This window comes from Myotis brandtii, unplaced genomic scaffold, assembly GCF_000412655.1.
Source record: "Myotis brandtii unplaced genomic scaffold, ASM41265v1 scaffold1171, whole genome shotgun sequence".
Lineage (NCBI taxonomy): Eukaryota > Metazoa > Chordata > Mammalia > Chiroptera > Vespertilionidae > Myotis > Myotis brandtii.
In genome coordinates this window covers 895,645-917,659 of record NW_005354055.1, presented here as the reverse complement: position 1 = coordinate 917,659, position 22,015 = coordinate 895,645, and the positions used below count along the sequence as shown (strand labels likewise).

Sequence of the window (22,015 nt, the reverse complement as noted above, 5' to 3'; positions counted from 1 at the left end):
CCAAACCCCACCCCCCCGCCGGCCTTGTTGCCCCACGCAGCCTGCTGTTCGCTCATTACTGTTACAGTGACGGCGTCCTGGACAATTTGCATATTCCTCTATTATTAGTATAGATGATGCAGTGGCATGCATTAACTATTTCATCTGTCCATTTGTATGTCCTATCTGACATAAAAGTGCTTGGTAGACAGTTTAGTTGCTTTCTCTCTGCTCCCTATTTCCCCTTTCATTTCCACCAATCGCTAACATCCTGGTCCTTTTTTTACTGGAAATCATAACCACATCCAAAAAGGTAGGAGGAGCCAAATTTTATGTGGCAGCATGGTTTAGAGCAGTGGTTCTCAACCTTCCTAACGCCGCAACCCTTTAATACAGTTCCTCATGTTGTGGTGACCCCCAATTTCATTGTTACAAATTGAACATAATTAATGCATAGTGATTAATCACAAAAACAATATGTAATTATATATGTGTTTTCCGATAGTCTTAGGCGACCCCTGTGAAAGGGTCGTTCAACCCCCAAAGGGGTCGCGACCCACAGGTTGAGAACCGCTGGTTTAGAGGGACTTCTCAGAGAGCTGTGGTTGATTCAACTACTAATTACCCATATGACTATGTAATTAGTTTGGGCTTATTCTATTTTGGTTTGGCTTGGTTTTCAGGCTCAAAGTACATAATTTTACATGTATATGCATATGAAAATTTCAATTTTAATACTATGTGCTACACTATTAAAGTTCATTTTGATTGAGCTTTATTGTCAAGCAGGAGACATTTCAATAGGTCATCCCTCTAAGATAATGAAACAATAAGGTAGTATGAAAGTGTCTCAAAGAAGCACAAGAATCGGTGGCATTAGAGAGGGCCTCCCAGAGAGAGTGACCCTGGTAAAGAGAAGTGGCTAGCCAGAAGGGAAGAGAAGATGACATACCTGCCATTAGAGGTGTGCAGCAAGAGAGCCTGGTCAGTCCAGAGGATGAAAATAATTTAATAGTGGCTGGAATGTTTTGAAATCTTGATGTCATTCTAATAATTTATCTGTGTAATGTTCACCAAAGCTTTTTCTTTCAACACTTATTTATTGAGCACCTATTATGTGTTCAGCGGGATGTGGCAGTGAACAAAACAAGGGCCCCTGTTTTGTTTGTTCAAGGAGCTTATCATGTAAGAGGAAGGAATTATACTCTAAAACAATGTATCTTGATATTTCAGGAGCTGGTAAAATAGGCTCAGTTCTCTAGAGAAATATGTCACCTGAAATTATTAAATCAAGCCTAAGCTTTTCTCTGCCAGCATGTGGTGCCTAAGGGGGACTATGGAAGAGATAGATGAGTGGGTTTGCCTGCCAGGGCAGCCTCCTCATGAGAGCTACAGAGAAACCAATACTTAAGAGCCAGGGCACCTCCAGATGCATTATCCATTTCCCATTATTGGGTCTGCATATGTGCTTGCTCACTCTTGTGAGGGGCCAGGGGGACAGAAGGTATTTTCCAGTATTTACACGTGCAGTAGGAACATCAAGTACAGAGGAGTTCTCCAGTGTCATTCCCTCTGGTTCTTGAAGGCTGCCTTAAAAAGATAAATCCAACCATAGAGTAAAGTATGAACTCGTTTATCCCATTCACGTTTGGGTATTTAGGATCTGTTTTCTTGTAGGAGTTCACCTGTATTCTGAGATAGTAACAATTAAACTGAGTAAGTATAGCCAAATAGTACATGTTATAAACTAAGTTAAAATTCTCAGAGTGCTGCTTATAGCAGTGTCTTATGCTATGGAGCATAGAACTGTGCGGCCTTTGGAAATACAGAGCTGAGAACAACCCCATTTGGGCATTGTTAGGCCGTCTGTTGACACATGAATACATTTCATATGATTATCATAAAATTGTGGCCTGGAAATTGAGCAGTCATGGTGCTGCATTTCAGACTCACATTTATAATAAGCTGTAATAAAGTAAACATTTTAAATGGACATAAGAATAGGCCTTACTTGTGATCACAAATGTATGTTCAATTGAAGTGCTTTTGAAGCTCAATTTAACAAAGCAAACAAATTTCCTGGCATTATCAACATAATTGTTCTCACTGTTGGGTTTTGGTTTCTAAAGAGTTAGTTAAGCACAAAAAACCAAGTCGGTACAAAACAAAACCAGCAAAAAGAAATGCAACTAAGAATAAGCTACTATTCCTTTTTTCATGGCAGATTAAAAAAAAAAAAAGTCCCAATGTTCATTCTGCCATGTTCTCTAACTTGCCAAACCATTATCAACCAGTGTAACTTGAGTTCATATTTCATGATTTAATTTGGGATTACATCCAGCTCTTTCTCTGGTATCAGCAGGCTATGGAGTGGGGCTACACAGCTTTCAAGTGCTAGTGATAGTTAAAACAGGGACTTACCCCAACCCCTTTCCTAAGGACAGAAAAGGACTAGAATACCCATTTAACACCAAAGTTGGGGAAGCATGACCACATGTAAATTTAGCACCAATTAGACGGTAGGATTCGAAGGACCGTTGTTCCTGGAATATTCCAAAAGCAAAAATGGAAATGAGAGTGGTAACATCTGAAGTGTGGTGGCAAGACAGTTAAAGCCGTGATAATTTGGAGCCTCTGGGCACAGCGCAGTACCGAGAGGTGATCACCAGGTCTTCTGGTGGCAGCTGGCGAGCAAAGGAGATGCTGTAGTGTTCCCAGCTTGTTACTGTCCAACACTCTCTCCGATTTTAAATAAACTCGAAAACAAACATCCTTCCTGTACTGTCATTTGGTGAGAGCAGAACCTTGTGTAGCTAGTGCACTGCTGGCACGACAGCCACCACAGTGGAAGCTACAGGAGCTCAGGGTCACAGGTGTACTGGCCTAAAAGTCGGCAAAGGCACAGACAGCATGGCATTGGTGGGAGGAGCACTTTTCAAAGACCCACGCAGTGATTTCTGATGGTCATGGAACTGAGCTGACTTTTAAACATTAGAGGGAGGCATGCTAGTGTGAAAATGTCTCATAAAATACTGATGATTTAAAAGCATCCCTGCCAAGCATACTGCTTACTTGATATATTATTTTTATTAAGCACCAAGATTGTGTTAGATTATTTTTAGAGAAAAGATGTAAAGCCACCTACCTTATTTATCCTCAGACTTAATTCCAAGTCCTTTAGCACTATAGTCTAGAAAATAATTTCCTTCCTGATAGGTAACCACAGCCACCTTATTAAAATAGACTTTCAGAAGGCTTGATAAGAACAGTTGAGTGGTGAACGTGCAAAGATAGGAGGACTTTTTGCCCATGTTATTTTGATTTTTGTTCATTATTCCCACTAGGAGACATTCTCATTATCTTCACCAAAGATAGGACAGTAATCTAAGGGAGTGTGGGGGGTGGGCGAGGGAGGAAACCAAATGAGAAATTTAAGCTGGTTTCTAGTGAAATCTCCAGGAGTTGGGAATTAGGACAATTCTGATCTCTCACAGATTGGACAATCAGATATTTGAATGTAGAAATCTTTAGATAATAGCCAGTTTTGTTTTGTTTTCATGTTAGATACATGCATAATTCTTTGCAAAGATGCCTTTTTTCCCCCAAGTTTGGAAATAAAAGCAGATAAACCAGGACAGAAAAGACTTATAAATTGCTAGAGCATACTAAAAAATTACCCAGCTCTAATCATCACTGGGTATCTTTCTTTGTTGACTATTACTCAACTGAAAAACTCTCTATCTCCATTTCACAGGCCTGGCGTAGGACACTTAGAACTAACTTCCTTTGTCTTCTCCTACGCAATTTTGAGATTTCTCTCCCTTTGTTCCTCCTAACTTCTTTCCAGACCTCTTTCTTCAGACTAGTATTAGCAAACCTGTGGCACTTTAGACTGGTGGGTGTTTGTTTGTCTGTTTTTTGTCTGCTTATTTTTCTCACATGCAGCCTATATTTCTGCTCATTTCTGTTATAGAAGATTATATTGCATTAAACTTAATGTGACCTCTAGAGTCCACATATCTGTTTTACATTATGGTGACTGCTAACTCCATTAGCTCTTTGGTGTAACTATTTAGTAATTTCTTGATTAGGAGTGAACAGTAATAAAACTTTCCTTTCCCCCTAGTATGTTGATTTCCTAGATATTACCAAGAGGTAGTATGATTTAGAGTTCTAGATCCAAACACAGCCTTGAAACAATTAAATACTTTGATCCTCAATTTCCTCATTATTATAAAAAGCATAATGTATATAAAAGTGCCCTGCATAGTGCTGGCTACATGGCAGGTAGTTAATAAATGTCACTTCTCTCCCCTTCCCTTCCCCATGAAGGAAAAAATACCCCTCAGTCAATAATTTTAAAAGTAAGTATTTTCTTTTAAAATCTTGGATGAAAATAAATAGCTTGGGTAAAAACATTAAGTTCGTTTTGAGTACAAGTCACCAAAATAATGAATTTGCTCCTTCCCCCTGGTTTTATATCTTCTCAATGCATGAATGTTCACAAATAAAGATACACTAATTAATAAAGATAATGGGAGATGCATTTAGTACTTGAATATTTCTGAGTAGAAGTGTTTGATTTGATGAGTTCAAAGTTTTTTTTATCAGCTCTGAAATACTGAATTTTAAGAAGGGCAACTGTGATGTGCTTTGGAAAAAAATTTTTTTTGAAGAAGGTATTTAGGGAGTGTGAAACTTGATGCAGATAATTTATTATAATCATTTTCAAACTTTCAACATCTTCTGAATGGTTTTTGACATCCTCAATACCTGGAGCTGATGAGGCAGATTTAAATAAATCCCATTGTGAATGTCATTTAAAGAGTACATGGAGACAGAAAATAGGATCTCCTAGGGTTCTGAGTAGTGTTATTATCACTCTGTATATATGTAATGACTTTGTCAATAACTCCAGGACTTCTTTCTCAAAGAAGAAGAAATATAGTTGTTGAGAAAGCATATCTGAAAGTACAATGCATTGTGCATGGCAAAGAGTAAAAGAATGACTAAATTGCCAATTGGACATAACATAGTCAGGTCACCATGTTTAGAAGATCACAGTGGGAGCCTGTATTGACCTGAGAGAAAGGAATCCTGGGAGGTCCTAGTCACCACCAGAGCTTTATCACTAAACCAAGCAGTTCTATGTATCCACACTAATGATTCAAAGGTGAATGGGTCTGTGGGCTTTGGTGCCTGTTAGTGCTGCTAGAGCAAACTGAGTCATCTTGTAGAGTCGTTGATCAGAAGGGAAGAACTTCAGCATTTTTGTTGGTGTTCTAAGTGGTAGGCAGAACAGGAAAGAAATCTTCACTTACTATTGTAGCATTTGGTTTATTGCCACATGCCATGTAGATCTATCTAGAGGACAGTTCTCTTGAGGTCTCTAACAGGGGCCTAGTTGAATAGTTTGGTTTAAAATGGGTGAGAGGAAGGAGATAAAGTTATATATAACTGGACACATTGCTAAAGAAATTTAAAAATTAACATTATTGGATTCAAATTGTTAGCAAGTCCTGAGAAAGTAAAAGAAGGACTCAGTGAGGTAAATGTGAACTATGCATTGATATCTTAATGAATTGCCTAGCTCAAAAATTAGATTCAATATATTGTGAACTTTAAGCTGGCTATTTCATGATCATTGAAATGACTTTAAGATAGGTGTCTGTTACTCCCAAAGGTAGATAGAACATTTATCAAATTCAATCTGACAGATACACTTTATGACTTATTTATTTGCTTTGATTGTGGCAAAAAACCTTTAAAAAAAACCTTAAAAAAACAAGCAACATCAGGAAGTTTGGCATCACACTTAAAACCATCTGGAAAGAAAAAAAAGTGTTAGACATACTTATTGCACATTAATCTCCTCTCCATGTTAATGGTAGATTGTAAAGCTTTCCTTGGTTCTGTATTTTTTTTGTTATCCCAGGCACGCACTGAATCCATGATCTACTTGTAATTCTCATCATGCTCAGTACTAAACAGACAGGGAGCGGTACATTGTGCCATTGTTTGATAGTCTATTTAGTAAGCCATTACCATTACCTCACCTTACCTGGCAGAGTTACCTGTTTTGTCCACATGGCCTTTTCCTTTTGTAAGTCATGTCCATGGAAAGATTGTTCAATCCAATAATGACTTCTCATTTGGTCTAGAAATCAGACAAAAGCTTTGCAGCTGTGAAGTGCAGCCCATTTTAAAATTAACCTATTGTAAGTCCTTAATGATTGAGAAATTCTGCAATTTGCTATGATTTGTGGTTTGTGCTGCAACAAGAATAGCAAACAGCAGTGATGATGCAGGTCAGAATGGAGTGCATTTGGAAAGTGAAGGAAAAGAAACTTGATAGACATTGTGCTTGTCCTAATATGTTATGCCCTTCTGTCCTTCACCTATCACATATCACTTCATCTTCCACCCACCGACTCCCAAGTGGAATGCAATTCATGGAAGTAATTCCTTAATTACAGTTTATTACACAAGAAGTAAAAGCATCCACAAGTGTAGTCTGCTTTTGCCTCCTTTTATATTTTTTCAACTTAGAGCCTGGATTCTTAGGAAAAAGGAGAACACGGGGTTTTGATTCACAAAAGCCTAGAATTTGAATGGACAGGATGGGAAAATGTAGAAGAGACTCATGTGGAAGCTGTTGCAGGAGTTTGAGAGACAGTGATGGCTTGGACTATGATAATGGCAGTATGAGAGGGGACATATAGACACATGCAGAATAAATTTTGGAGGTTGAATTGGTAGGCTCGTGTAATGGATTGAATATGAGGAAAAATAAAAGGGAAAGGGATCAGCCAAACACCAAAGTTTTTGTCATGAGAAGCTGAGTGAGTGGAGCTACCGTTTATTAAGGTAGAGAAGACAAGAGAAGAAATAGATTTGGGGAAAGATGGGAAGTTGAGTTTTGAACATGTTGGGCTTGAGAAGTCTATGAGACATTCAAATAAAGATGACATATAGGCAGCTAGACTCTATATATCTATATATATCTATATATATCTATATATATATCTCCTATATAATAAAAAGCTAATATGCAAAGTGTCCCCTTGGGAGTTTGATTGGGAGACCGATAGTTCAATCCCTTGCTATGACATGCGCTGACCACCAGGGAGTGGCGCAGAACAAAGGAAGGCCCCGGCCGGCATCCAGCAGCCAGGGAAGCGAGGCCCCGGCCCGCAGCCAAAAGGTCTCGATCGGCCCTGATGGCCAGCCAGGCCTAGGGACATTGCCCGTGCACAAATTTTGTGCACCAGGCCCCTAGTGTGATATAAAAGGGTATAAGATAGTTTGAGAATGAGTGAGGCTTATGTGGGACCCCTTTCAAAGGCTTCTACAGAATATTATTTTTTGTTTCTTTAATATCTTAAGAACGGTTTCACCTCAGGCTTTCAGACATCCTGTTAATCACTTCTTGAAGTGTGTGTATCCCTCCACTCACTCCTACTTATTTCCCTTCTTTCTCCCTACCTTCATTCTTCCTATAAACTGGCTTCTTATCATCCTGTAAATCTCAACCTTAATATCATCTCCTCAAGACTACTCCACTTAAAATCAAGTATCTTTCCCCCTGCAGCAGTCTCTATTATATAGCCTATTTTTCATAGCCTTTATCATAATTTGTAATTATTTGCTAATTCCTAGACTGTGCATTTAAAGAGTAGGGACCATGTCTGTATCACCAGTCTGCAAACCTGTGCCTGGCACATGGCTGCTCAGTATTTGTCACATGGCAGGAAGGATAGTTTTACAGCTTAGTATGGTGGCTGAGTTAGGTCCAATGTCTTGTGTTTTCGCATGACTGTTTTTAAGCTTATATGTGCAGAAGTTTCTGTACCCAATATCAGACAAAATCTGGATAGGAAAATAACCCTGTTTGTTTCATTCTGTATTTATTGTCCACAGAGTGCCAGGCTCTGTAATAGCTAGTGGGATATAAAATGGCATTTTGACATTGGACAGGAAGACCTATATTTGAGACTTGTCTGTTTTTATTTTTTAGGTCTGTGACTCTCAGTGAGATATTTAACTACTTTAAGCTTTTAGTCTCCATGCCTTTCGAAGGGCAGCAATATAATTCCTACCTCATAAGGTTGTGGTACAAATTAAATGAGATTATATGTGTGTCGATCACGGATTTATAATGCTTTGCACATACTAAGTGCTCAATAAGTAAGCTATTAATATTTACATATATAAAGGTGAATCATACAGTTCTAGACATGGTTGATATTGCCTGACCAATAAAGGGATGAAGACACGAAATCCTCTTTTATCTTTCCCTTTCCTCTACTTGTTCTTCACTGCCAAAGGGGATATGCTGCCTTTAATACCATGATAGCAAAGAGTGGTCATGGCATCACCTCCACCTTAGGCATCAGAAATAGAGAGTACAAATGCATTGTGTTTATTCAAATGACAAATTGAGGATATTTAAGATATTTAAACCTTTTTTTGTTTTGTTTGGGGGGTGGTGGGGGTAGGGGAGGAGTGGAAAGAAGGAAGGAGGTAGAGTAAGGCTAGAGCTAGTGCTAGCTTACTTTACTTAACCAGCCATTGACAGGAAAACTGGTTGATAAACCAGAGGCTCATGATTCTCTTGAATTCAGTAAACACTCTCCCTGAGGATCTACCCTGGACTGGGTACTGTACTGATAATGGGGAGATCAATGAGGGGCACATATTTTAGTGATCTAAATCAAACTAATGAAATTAACTTGAAGTTCTCATTCTGTACCAGTTCTATTTTCTGTACCTTAAGCAGGGTTTTTTACTACTCTGTTTGGTTTCTACTAAGTGCTAGAAGGCTATGTGTGAGTTTAGAGACTAGGATCTGGGAAAGGATGAATGAAGGTCAGAGGTTGTCAAACTTTCTTGATTTTGCCTCATACACAGCACCTCAAACCACAAGAAATACCTAACAGGTGCCATTTATGAAGTGGATAGATACAATCAGCTTGTGTTTATGTCCTAACTATTTAGCACATGTGAAGGACTGCATAACTTCTCAAACCTTGGGATCAGATCCTACACCACCAGTCTCATTTACTGTTCCACACTGACTTTTGTGATACTTGGTTTTTATCACAATAAATACCAAACACTCAGCTTTGTAAAGATATAGTGCCATCTAAAGGAATCTCACATGAAAACTGTGAACTATCTTCAGCTAGTAGTTTGCATGGTGTCCAACACATCTTTCTCTAAAAATTTAAAATACCCCACAGTGCCTCTGTTAGTTTGTTGCAGCACCCTGCATTCTCATTGCACAGTTTGTGAACTGTGGACTTAGACCCTTTTCCCAAGACTCTTTTGTTTTCTATTTAAATGTTCATCTCTTCTTATTGTTTTATACCTCTACTAGAGGCCTGATGCACGAAATTCGTGCAAGAGTAGGCCTTCACAGCCCCAGCTGCCTCGGCCCTCACGGCTCCAGCTGCCTTGCGGCCCCGCGATCGCGACCTCTGCCCACTGGTCCTTCCGCCATCTGGTCTAATTAGCATATTAGCTCTTTATTATATAGGATATTAAAAGACAAACGCAGTGTAATGGTTGCTAGAGGGAAGGGGGTAGGGGCTAAAGGCAGGTCCTAATACATGGTGATTAGAGAAGATTGACTTTGGATGGTGGGCACCTGGTGCAATATACAGATCTTGTAACATAGAAACCCACACCTGAAACCTATATGATCATATTAAGCAATATCCCCCCAATAAATTTAATTAAAAAGGAGGAAAAAAGCCAACCTTACGTTTATCATTTTTATTGAAATGATTTATCTTAGGAATATTTTATTGTTAAAAAATTTAACGTTAAATATGTATACTTTTGGAAGTTTAGAAAATACAGCAAAATACAAAGAAGAAAATAAGTCATTCCTAATTCCATCATCCGCTAATAACCACTACTAACGTGTTGTTTTATCTGTCTACTAGAGGCCCAATACACGCACGAAATTCATGCAGGGGGCTCGACCCTTGCAGCTCCAGCCAGCCCTCGCAGCCCTGGCTTCGTCCGGACGGTTGTTTTCCTGTTTGGTCTAATTGGCATATTAGCTCTTTATTATATAGGATTTAAAAAATATTTTGTCATTGATTTTTAGAGAGAGAGGAAGGAAGAGGGGGAGAGAGAAAGAAACATTGATGTGAAAGCGAAACATCAATCGGCTGTCTCCTGCACACCCTCTACCAGGGATCGAGCCCCAAACCCAGGCATGTGCCCTGACGGGAATCGAACTAACAACTTTTCAGTGCACAGGACAATGCCCAACCAACTGAGCCACATCGGCCAGGGCTGTCCAGTTATTTTATATGAAGATTTATTATATTTTGAATAACTATGACTAACTGATTTTATTAGAAGGTAATAACCTATAGCTTACTCGAAGTTTCATATCCAGAAGTTATGACTTATTTTTAGGATTTAAAAAAGACAGAGTTTTAGCTGCTTTCTTTTTATTGGCTATTTTCATTAGTTGAACACTTGCTTGAAGACCTCCTTCATATAAGAGGTAGAGACTCCCTGCTGCTGTGTTTCTAACTTAGCAAATGCAAGGTGTGTTGTTTACACAGTAGTTTTTCATTATAGAGGCACAAACGTAACTACATTTTAGCGGAGGGACTTGTGTTTTAAGTGGTAGATCGAGTCTGGTATATTTTTAAAGGGCAACTAGTCAAATGCTCTACTTTTTCCAGTAAATGGATACACTTTCTAAACATAATATATCATGGCCCTAATTTTGTAAAAGATTATTTGTCTAATAATTCAGATTTAATCTGTTTGTATTAGTCTTATACCATAAGGAAAACATATAATTCCATTTTATTTCTGTCTCACTTGTTTTATTTTCTCTGCCTTCGTTAGTACTAGAAATTGAAGTTATTTACATAAAAATAAGAGTTTTGTTTGAGTTCATCTAATTAAGATACATTTAAAAAATATACTTCCTGTCACACTATAGAGGTAGAACTTGAATTATCAAAATGAAAAATTATAACTTCAGAAAAGAAAGAAATGGCCAATGTAACTTAGCTCCAGAGAGCAGTTCACAGAAGATGAGTTGGAAACCTCTAAGTACAAACATATCATATCTATAATATGTTTCATTGTCATTCCCCCCATCTCTCTCTCTTCTCATTCTCACTTTCATTCCTTCTCTTTCTCCCTCCCTCTCTTTCTCTCAAAAATAATTTTAAATTCTGATTAAAACAAGTAGTGGCAATACTTTTGTAGTGGACTGTTTCGTAGTGGACTATAAAATTCTGGTAGAGGGCCCCAGGCCTGACTCTAGACCTGGGAGCAGAGAAAACACCAGATGAGCCTGGAGTAATATCTTGTGTTGACAGAAAGTAAATGCCAAAAACATATTTATTTTGTAAGTGAAAGTGGAAGCAAGTTAAAAGGACACAGGAGTCAACCTGAGAGAGTAGCCAGGGCCAAAACTGGAACAATTTGAGCAACAAAATAAATGACAATAGTATTTAATTATAAACGAATAAAATAAATATCTATGAGTCAGTAATGATATAGATAAGCAGATAAATGAGGGAGAAGAGATAGGTCTTCCTTACAGAAAGTCTAAGTAATAAATGTATAAGGAATGGATAAAGGAGAATATTCCATTAGGATACCACAGTAAAGACTGCTGTAGGCAGGATTCACGGATGAATGCTCAAATTAATGAGTGAAACATTAAGGAGAAACAGAATATTTGTATAGCCTTAAAATAGCTCTAGAGAAACTTATTAATTTCTGTGGTAGTTTTAGCAAATGTCCACATAGTCTTTGATACCCTTCCTTCCAGGAGGTGGGGCTTACTTCCCTTTTTGTTGAGTGGGGCTGGGCATGGTGACTAGTAATTAACCAATAGAGTGTGGAAGGGAGAAAAATAGTCACTTTACAGTAGAGAAACCTGGCAGATACCATCTTAACAAAGTGATCAGGATAAACATCACCAGTAATAAACAATGTTGATACCTATACCCCCAGATATTATGCACTTCACCTCTCTTGCATTTTCTCCCAAAATCCATAACCTCAGTCTAATCATCAGAAAACCCCAAACTGAGGAACATCCTACAAATATCTGACTAGTACTCTCCTAGAGTGTCAAGGACAGTCTGAAAAACTATCACAGATTAGAAGAGAACATGGAGACATGACACTTAAATGCAATGAGGTTTCTTGGGCTGGATTTTTGAACAAGTAAAGGCATTAATGGACAAACTGATGAAGTCCGAATAAAATCTGTAGTTTAGTTAATAGTGTTGTAAAATATGAACATTAGGTGTGACTGAAATACTGGAACTCTATACTACCTTGGCAACTTTTCTGTGACTCTAAAATTATTTCAAAATTGAAAGTAAAAAAAAAAAAAAAAAAACAACCACAACTCACTGGTGCCTTTCCAATTCTAAGGATTTTTATTATTTTAAAGTGTCTCCAGAGCAAATTAGTTCAGAGAAATCTCCCTCCCCTCAAGCCTCTGTGCAGTTTCTCTAAAAGAAGGATGAGCTCTTGATAAGAAAACAGCTGGCACAGAGCAAGGGCAGTAAGTTCTAGAGGCTTCTGTCCCACTAGAAATAGCAACGTGTCTTTGCCTGCTCTGTGCAGGTGCCAACCCATGGTTGTTGGCACCAATTCAGCCCCAACAAGAATCCCCAATTTGGGGTGCAGTGAAGAAGGAAACTTTATTCAGTGCAAACAGATCGATTGTGATACATGTGAGATAACCCTGGGGCTAGGCCCCTCTCTAGCTAAACTAGCAATTTTCAACTTGTGTGCCCCAGGAATTTTTAAAACATGTAATACCTGACTATTTAGTCAGGGGCACCGACCTCTTTTCCTGTAGATTATCAAATTTAAAAAAAGGCAACAGCCAACACAATCAAAATTATACCTATTGTTTTTGTCAGATTGGCAAAAAAAATACATTTTTTTTTTTGGTGTGCCACAGAATTTTAGTAGTTTATATGTGTCATGAGATGAAAATGACTGAAAATCACTGAGCTAGACAGCTCTACTCTGCTCGATGCTAGTCTGCTCTGCCCTGCTTCAGTGAGACATCTTTGGTGTTTCAGCTCCAGCCAGGGAAATGCAGTCTTCAGTGGAAAGGGAAAGAGTATGCTCCCAGAGCCAAAGGGGAGCTGACATACATACACAGAAGTCCCCAACCCTGGTCCCTGATTGGTCTGTCCTCATGCAAATGAGTTCTCCAAATTCTCACAGTTTGATTGGTCAGAAAGGAGGCACTCTAATTGGTCAGTGAAGAAGCTGGTGGGAGTTGTGCAGCTTTGATGGATGGCAAAAGCCTCAGTCTTATTGGTTGAAAAAGGATTCCAGGAACTCCTTTATAAGGGCTGAATCAGATGGCAGAAACACAGTGCAGGTGGGCAGTAGAGTGCAGGCTTCTCCCTAAAGTGCAGTTTGCATGAAAGGCCCCTGTGTAGAAATGGCTAGTACGCTGGAGGTTTTTATTTATTTATTTATTTTTGTTTCAGCCCAGTTATCTAGCTACCGGGAGCCCTTTTTAGTAGGTGTTTTCTTTCTCAGGATCCACACAGGTCAGTTTAGCCAACATTGATAGTTTGCCTTTTGTGACTTGGTAGTGTGCCCAGCCACCTAGACTACAAAAAGTATTCTGTAAAACAGTGCAGAGTGGAGCAACTGTGATTCTACCTGCCTTAGACCCTGCATTCTAGGTATTATCATTGGGCTGCGAATTTAAAATCTTCAGAGGTATTAGATTCACTTTCATCTGACTGTCTATTAACCCCAGGTTATTGGTAGATTCAAATAGTATTAAGAGTGTGGTACTCAATAAAATGGGCACATGAAAAAATATTTCAATATAAAATACACTGTCGATTGCTCTTCTTTTTTAAAACAACAATAAAATATAATTAGTTAAATGTAATTGTAGGTACAGATGTGAAATCCTGATTTATAAACATTTTATTCTTATTATTTCCAATTTCTTATTAACTCAGATTAGGATAACCAGAGTTTATTATAGAAGTCCTAATGGAGTCCTGTTTTAGTAAATAATAATATGTAATAGGCTGAGGATGATTATTGTCATAGTAACAAATTAGAATTTGGATAGTAAAGTTAAGCTCCTCCTCTATATGCCAATTATTGTCTTGATCTGACCATTAGTGAAAACTGGCTTAATTTGTGCACCTATGGGAGATATTATTTTTACCAGTTAAATATATTTTACCACCTGACCAATTGAGTACCTTGCAGTGGTATGTCTTGGCAATATAACTGGTGTGATCATGGACAATGTGGTGTTCTTGAACATGGAAATAAGGTTAGGTTAGTGTAGTGGAGGTGTATGCATTTTCTGAAAAGCTCTGTTTTCCGGATTGTTACTGCATGCCCAAGTACATTCACAGACACTTAATAATAGTGCTTAATTGCTGTAGTCAGATTGAGCAACACATAATTTATAGCAATTCTGAAACCAGGAACACAAGAATGATTAGCCAAATGATAAAGACTGACTACAATTGCTAGTCAGTAAAAGTACAGACTGCATATTGTGGGTAGTAAACCATTCTTATAGAATGCATATGGTACAGTTTTCTTGACAGCTGTTTCCAAAGTGTATTTTTCCATGTTATCCTGGTTTCTTTCATGAATTTCCTTGTAAGGTAGTTTTTTAAAATAAGCAATGTTTCACTTCCCAGTTTTATATTCAATTATGAAGTTTACCAGTTGGCAACTATGTGCCAGGCACTTTCACTTATTATTTTTCCAGAATCTCAGTAAATTAGGAATCCTTTGCCCATTTTAGAAATTAGAAAATGGAAACTATGAAAGGTTTAGAAACTTATTTCTGTTTGATCCTACATATGGTTTAACATAACTGGGTTTCCTCACTGAATTAGTTGCCTAATACTTGAATATAGATAATGTATCAAATTAAAAGAGGTGGATCCCTATGAAGGACCAGGGGAAAATTGAGACTAGAACAATGAATATTTGAGAATTAATTTAGCAAGTTTGTTAAGTGGAATATCACTGTTTTGGGCAGGTCTGGTTCCAGAGCCACTGAATGTACTGGACCTGTTGGATTTGTTGAAAATGCAAATAGTCCAATCAAGTGTAATACTCATTAAGGGAAGAAGAATACAATTTGAAAGCTTTTATGAAGACATGCACTGCCTAATCTGTGAATTGAAAGCATCTTTTAAATTTGCTTCCCTTCATATTCCTAGGTGGTAGTGAATATGTGGGTAGAAAAATGAGAGCATTTCAAATAATGCTAATGAAGTTAAATGATTGCAATCTACCATATTGTGAGGAAAAGTTGTTAGCTGGGAAAGATGAGGACAGAATTAAAATATTACCATGACTGGCATTTGATTTGAAAACTGCAAAGATAAGCTTAGGTTCCTATTTATGAAAACCATCCTCACAGTCTGATGAAATATCTTTTAAAAGGTTTTATAGTTACCATGGATACTTGTTAGCTTTGATGGAGTAAGTTGTAATCCATATTTAATCATCTGAGGTGAAGTAGCCAAAAAATCTACCAAGTAAAATCAAAAGTAGCTTCATCTCTAACCTCATACTAGTTTGGAAAGGGTAATAAATAGCCTAAAGATTAGATTTTTGGTTAATTATCACTGCCTGAAAAGCAAGATATTTAGGATGCACATTGCCTGAATGTGATTCCAATGTTACTTTTTATGTGTAACTTTTTCTTTTAAATGGCATTTTTTAGGTTTTGACATAGGAATTTAGATGGTAAGACCTTTTTGAAAGTTGATGAAATGTAAGCAACAGATTCAATTTCTGAAAGCCATAGGGACACAGACAATATTGAAGACATTGATTCCTATGGTAACACATTTGCCTTTGGCCCCAAAGTGGCTGGTTTTGCTTAGCTTCCTTTAATTACTATATATCGACAGCTGTTTTTCACAATTATTTATAAAATGTCGCATTAATGAGCATATGTACAAGGGCGTATGTACCATAGCCTTAGGTTTGGTTAGACATCCCAGATGACGAAGAGGTCTGCATGGAGAGTTCCTGAGATGTTTTTGGCATTTCCTAATGTGTCTGTCACATAGTGGAAGCTAAAATCCTTTCAAACGTTTTAAATATTATCCTCAATTCTCTTTTAAAACAGGTGACAAAAGACCTAAAACAGTATGACAACAAAATTATAGAATGCAAATTTGAGAACAACAGCTGGGTCTTCATGAGACAGAGAACAGACAAAAGTTTTCCTAATGCCTACAACACTGCCATGGGTGAGTGTGGCAACCTACCAATGCTTGTTACATTACCAACAAAATGCACTGTCTCTCTTGTTCTTGATGGGCAGAGTCATTGGATCCCGTCCTTGCTCGCTGGGATCAGGTTGTGCCAGGTCTGCCCCCTGGTCGGCTCTGGTTGGTTTGTAGGTTCTCCTCTTTAGATAGACTTGTGGGTTTGTGCCGTGTGTCCAAGAGGGAAGTTTAAAGGGCAGGATAATGGGCTGTATACAAGTTGAATTTATTGAACAATAACAATAAGAGTCATGATAATTTCAGTTCTATTAAAAACTATAACCATTGTTTACCAGATGGTAAAAGACTAAATTAGCAGGGGGAAATGTAATTTCCAGCTCCTAAAATAGCTCTACAAACAATGGAGAACAAAGTAAATGAAAGCTGCTAAAAAAAACAACACCCTAAACCAGCGGTCACCAACCAGTTGGCAACCGCTGCACCTGCTCTGCTATCATTTAGAATGTTCTTTGGGTACAATATGAATGCTTTGGGAATTAAGAATAGTGAGTTTCTGTCATGGGCAACAACACAACTTCATAAGGTAAACTAGTAGTGGCTGTTGTTGCCCTGTATTGCATTTTTAGTGGAGTTGGAAAAAAATATAAAAACCAAGATTAAAGGTGAGTAGAATCGAGTACTTCTAGAGTGCTCAGTCAGTGGTGGTGATGATTAACGATAAGCTTATGAGAAAATGTAGAAATTGCCAGTTAGAGTTTTGCAGCTTAAAAGTTACTGTTTATACATTTAAAGGTTCTTGTTGGAACTAGCAGATAAGTTCAAACAAGATGACTTAATTCTGAAAATTGGAATAATTAAGCCAGTATCTTTCCCCCCGCAAAAAACCAAATTGGTAAATACAATTAAAAGGACTGGTACTAAATTTTGATCACATAAGAAAATTTGCTTTTTTAAATTAGTTATTTTACTTCAAACAAGTTATTAAAATAATATTACCTACCAGCTACAGTGAAACCTGCCCATTCAGTGGGAATGGTGGCTGATGCTGAGCTATATATTTCTCAGTGTGGACTGTTTTCTGAGAAAGAGTGGACTGTAGCACATATTTTTTGTAGAAATTTTAGTTGAGTATGGTCTATAATGTGATGCACTATGCTAGGTTAAAATCCTGTAAGAACTATGTGGGGGGACAGAAAACTATAGTGAATACATGCTTATAACCCAAGTACTTAAAGTTTTGGTTTAAAATTAATAGTATAGTAATGAATAGCTACTGGAAAAACTCTTTTGGAGGGTGGGAGAGGGAGGAGAATAGTTTAATCCGAAGCATGCCACTTAAGTCAGTAAAGTGGAGGTGTTTAGCATAATGGGAGGGAAACCTGTCCCCTTTCTCATCTCCCTGTGGTGACTCCACTGCCTTAATTAACCCTTACATGAGATGTGTCTCCCTTTGTCCACAGCTGTGTGCAACAGCATCTCAAACCCTGTCACCAAGGAGATTCTGTTTGAGTTCATTGACAGATGTGCAGCTTCTCAGGGACAGAAACGAAAGCATCATCTGGATCCTGACACGGAGCTCATGCCTCCACCACCTCCCAAAAGACAGCGCCCTTTGACCTAAGTCCTGCCTCTGACTTCAGGATTGAGAGGAGAGATGAATGAGGAAAAATGCTGTATTTGCAGCCAGAGAAATTCAACAAACAATGTGGCTTGATGTTGATACACATTTGAATTTTTTTTTTTTTAAAGAAAAGTATTGTAGCCAGGCTGTAAATATTTGACTCATTTGTTTTCTTAGTGCTACAATAAATACATCATGGATTTAAACATTTTATTTATATTTGATAAACCCAGCCTTACCTTGTGGAATCTGAAGATTGAAATATCCAAAGGTTTGAACAAGATTGAAATCAATGAAAAAGAGGCCTTGTTTATATATGGATAACTTCTACCTTTAACTTATAAAGTTATCAATCTGGAACTGTGAGCGCCTAGAACACTGTATTTTTTAGAAGTTGTATTTCAGCTATGGTAAATTTTCCTTTTAAAAAATTTAGGCAGTGGCATTAAACATTCTTCCTATCCTTTATCATGGATTTTCTCCATATCTGACATTCTTGTATTCAAAAACAAATGACAAGGTTGTTAAGTAATGCATACATTAAACAACGTGGTCTGGCTTTATCATTTTAAGAATTGTTTGTGGACATGTAGAAGGAAAAAGGAAAGCTCCGTTTTGTGAACTGCATCCTCTCTAAGGAAGAGCACTGAGTATCTCTCTGCATTTGCCTCTGTGGTTTGAGCTGCAATGTCAGATCGCCAGTGTGTCCATCCTGGTGGTGGCTTTGAGTCTCTTCATAGAACCTAGGTCTACACCACCAGACCCTTTACCTGTTGTTCCCTGGGAGACATTTTTTTAAACGCCAGGGCTCCTGCTTTACCTCAGTGGTATCAGCACATTGTAAATTACGTGAACACACAAAACTCACTGTGATTATAGGAGTGATATCAAACACAAGCAATGCTGTGTGAGTTCCCTCGAACAGAACAGCAAAAGAAATGCCAGCTGACTCCCATGATTAGGAAGTGGTGTGAGTGGAGAAGGGAGCATGCTTGTCACCACAATTCCTCTCCCACTGCCATGTGACGCAGAGGCACAGAGCAGGCACCTGTAGGAACTAAACATCAAGGAAGCCAAGACATTTCTTTTCAAAGCCAGGATTCTATGTACATTTTCTTCTGGGAATGTTATTTCTGTTGTATGTCTGAATTTTATAACGTTTACTGGTAGATAATGGGTTTAAAGAGCAGCTAATTGGTCATCTGCCATTGTTGAGAAACCATGTTCTGATTGGTTTGTGAAGGAACTGAGAATTAGCCGGTTAGAGGCTAATGTATTTATTTTTAGAGATACAGGTTTTAAGTATGTGTATTTTAAATTTTTTTCATGACCTGAATTTTATACATGTCTCTGCATGTATATATATATATGTGAGTATATGCAGCAGTGTATATTCTTCTACTAATGCAGTCAGAAATGAAAATCCAAATGACTGACCTAGTAGACTGAATATCTGACAGGATTTGTATATGTGATAGCACAGGTTAACCAAAAATGTATTTACATTCACCTGGGTTTAGATGTTTTTAAACAAAGTTTTCTCCTGCAGTGCTTTTCTATATGAAGTAGTAGCGTCATGCTCAGGTGCTCTCCTTTGTTGTCCCCGAGTTATGTAATGTATAGTGAATTTATCCAAAATGTCACTTTAGGTATGCTCTTGTGTGTTTGGGTGCTGAAGGGATTAAAACACCCAACTGTCACATGACTAGAAAGATGGAAATTTGTCAAGGTTCCATAGTGTCTTCTACAAAACGGATCTAAAAATCGTCTATGCAACTCCAAATAGTCTGATGGCTCCTTCACCAGGATTAGTGACTTTTCACATCATATGTTGCTTTCTCCCGAGCCTGGGTAAATGCAGAGCCCTTCTGATTTAAGAGCAAGCTTTTGCCAGTGATCTTTAATGGAGTTAAATGTTTATGGTAATTGTAACCTTTTAAATGAGTTATGTGAAAAGAGCATCTCATTTTTAATACACCCAGATATTTTCTCCTTGCCTTTGTGCATTTTCCAGCAGTTAACTCCCTTAGTCTTTCCTTTCTCTTCAGTGATAGTGAAGTGTAATAGTTGGCCTTATACGTAAACCCATGTGGCCCCTGAACACACTACCACCTGCAGTATCATAAAGAGTCATCTAAAAAGTCAGCGTGGAGGGGAGTGGTGGGACCTGGAGCCAGGATTTGGAACATCAGGAGGGAAACACTTCCCTTCTCAGCCCACTTCACAATACCCATTTTTGACACTGAAGTTTTGTAGATAAGAATAGAAAATTTTGCTTTTCTGAGTTATCACATATAAAAGCTTTTGCATTGTGTTTGGAAAGATGTGGATGACTCGACTACCTGGATGGTTACATTTGCTTTCTGTGAAATGCTCAGAAAATGTCAGACATTCCTTCTCTGATGTGTGTCAGTGTGAATTGTAATAAAACTACTGACTTAAAATAACAGAAAGTGTATCTACTTTGTGTTACTTGTGATGATGTCTTTGTATCTTTTTATTTAACTGATGCTTTTATGCCCCTTCTATTACTGGCATCAGATTCTGCTGCTGTCAGCCAGACCCAACATAATCTATGTGGTTGTGTCACATTCTAAAAATTAGCATAAGACTTGGAAAATCCTCTATTTTTCTTTCTGAGAGACCAAGAAATTTGAATGGCATTGGGGGATATAGTTTGCACCTTTTGTTTTTGGAGTGTGGGAAAACTCATCTTTATATGGTTTTAAGTATAATCTATTCATCCACCTTATTTTAGCACTCTTTTATATGGTAGATATTCTGTTACATTATTTTTTAATGCATTTAATTCTTTCAGAATACTCAGCAATGAATATTCTAAAATGATTAAGTAATGACCTACCAATTTGTATTGTTGACTATGCATTTTTGTAGTATCATATTTGTCATTTTTTAAATGTTTAAATGATGCCACTATTTTGAACCACATATATAGTTCTTTCTGGCCAAAAAACCTGGAAAGTCAAGGACCAAATACTTTCAGGAGGAGAAAAAGAATGTGGTGGAGAAAACCCTGGGCTAGGCTGTGACTCACATCCGTTCTGTGTTTTCTCCAGACCTCGTTTCCCCCTCCCCCAGCTACAGGACGCCAGGATTGGGCCAGATGAACCAAAAGAGCCTTTTCAGGTCTAACATGATTGTGTTAAAGACAGTGCTTTTTAAGTGCCTATATTCACGATTAAAGCAATATTGCCGTTACTGAATATTTACCAAGCACCAAGACTACCCTAAATACAGCCACTCTGTGCAGGTAGGTACCGTTATAAACCTCATTTTGTAGTTGAGGAACCTGAGATTCAGAGGGTTACATAACCTAAGGCAACAGCTAGTAAGTTGTGCACGAGACACAAGCACAGGTCTTCCTGCCTCCAGCGCCTGATGAATCACACAGGACTCTCCTAAAGGCTTCAGGCCAGGAGTTGTTTCTTGGGTAATAGGCATCTAACGCCTCTCTCCCAAATAAGGAGATGAAGTTGGGAAACAGGAGGTAACTACATGTTTAGGACCTTACCTTACTACCTTCTTAACAATATTTAAATCTGAATGATGTGGAGGCCATGAAAAATGTAAAATTTTCATGCTAAATTCCAAAGATGTAATTAGGATGAAATAAGTGATAAAATTATACACTGGGCCAACATTGTCCTGGTTGTTGCACAGTTAGCTGTCCGCTCTGGCAGGCAGTGTCAGTCTTGGTGAACCGGATGTGCCCTCCGCTGACTGGACTCTGGTGTCAGGCGACCACTGTGCACAGTGAGGGAGGTGGTGGTGGAGGGAGGTGGTGGTGGGCACTCGTGGGAGGGTGTTCAGAGAGTTCACATTTCCAAAAATCAGTGCACAGATCTGGGATTGCAGCTGTTTTGCTATTCTGTTAAAGGATATTTCCCAAAAATTCCGTTGCCATCATTTCATAAAATAAAGGAAATCTTAACACCAAAAAGGAAGGAGGGCATAATTTAGAAGGACACACCTTTACACAGAACAAATTTTGATTTAAGAAAGACTTGCTACACTGTCCTTTGCAGCTACATTTCCCCCCAAACTGGTGGAAACGTTGTCATGGGCCAGCGTTGGGGATCATTGCATAGCTGAAATTCCAGGCAGTGGCTTGCAAGTGGGGCAGGGCAGGAAG

At 38.2% G+C, this 22,015-nt stretch overlaps 1 protein-coding gene across 4 annotated transcripts in view; it reads left to right on the top strand.

The window, feature by feature from the left end:
• RNGTT (RNA guanylyltransferase and 5'-phosphatase) overlaps positions 1–20,317 on the top strand; it is a 198,369-nt gene extending 178,052 nt beyond the window's left edge. For all 4 annotated transcript variants that reach the window (XM_014530074.1, XM_005858392.2, XM_014530073.1 and 1 more), the window contains 2 exons: positions 16,139–16,262; positions 17,702–20,317. In XM_014530074.1, coding sequence (XP_014385560.1) covers positions 16,139–16,262; positions 17,702–17,862 — 285 coding nt within the window. In that variant the 3' untranslated portion in view covers positions 17,863–20,317. The remainder of the gene's footprint in view (positions 1–16,138; positions 16,263–17,701) is intronic.
• Positions 20,318–22,015: the final 1,698 nt, after the last annotated feature.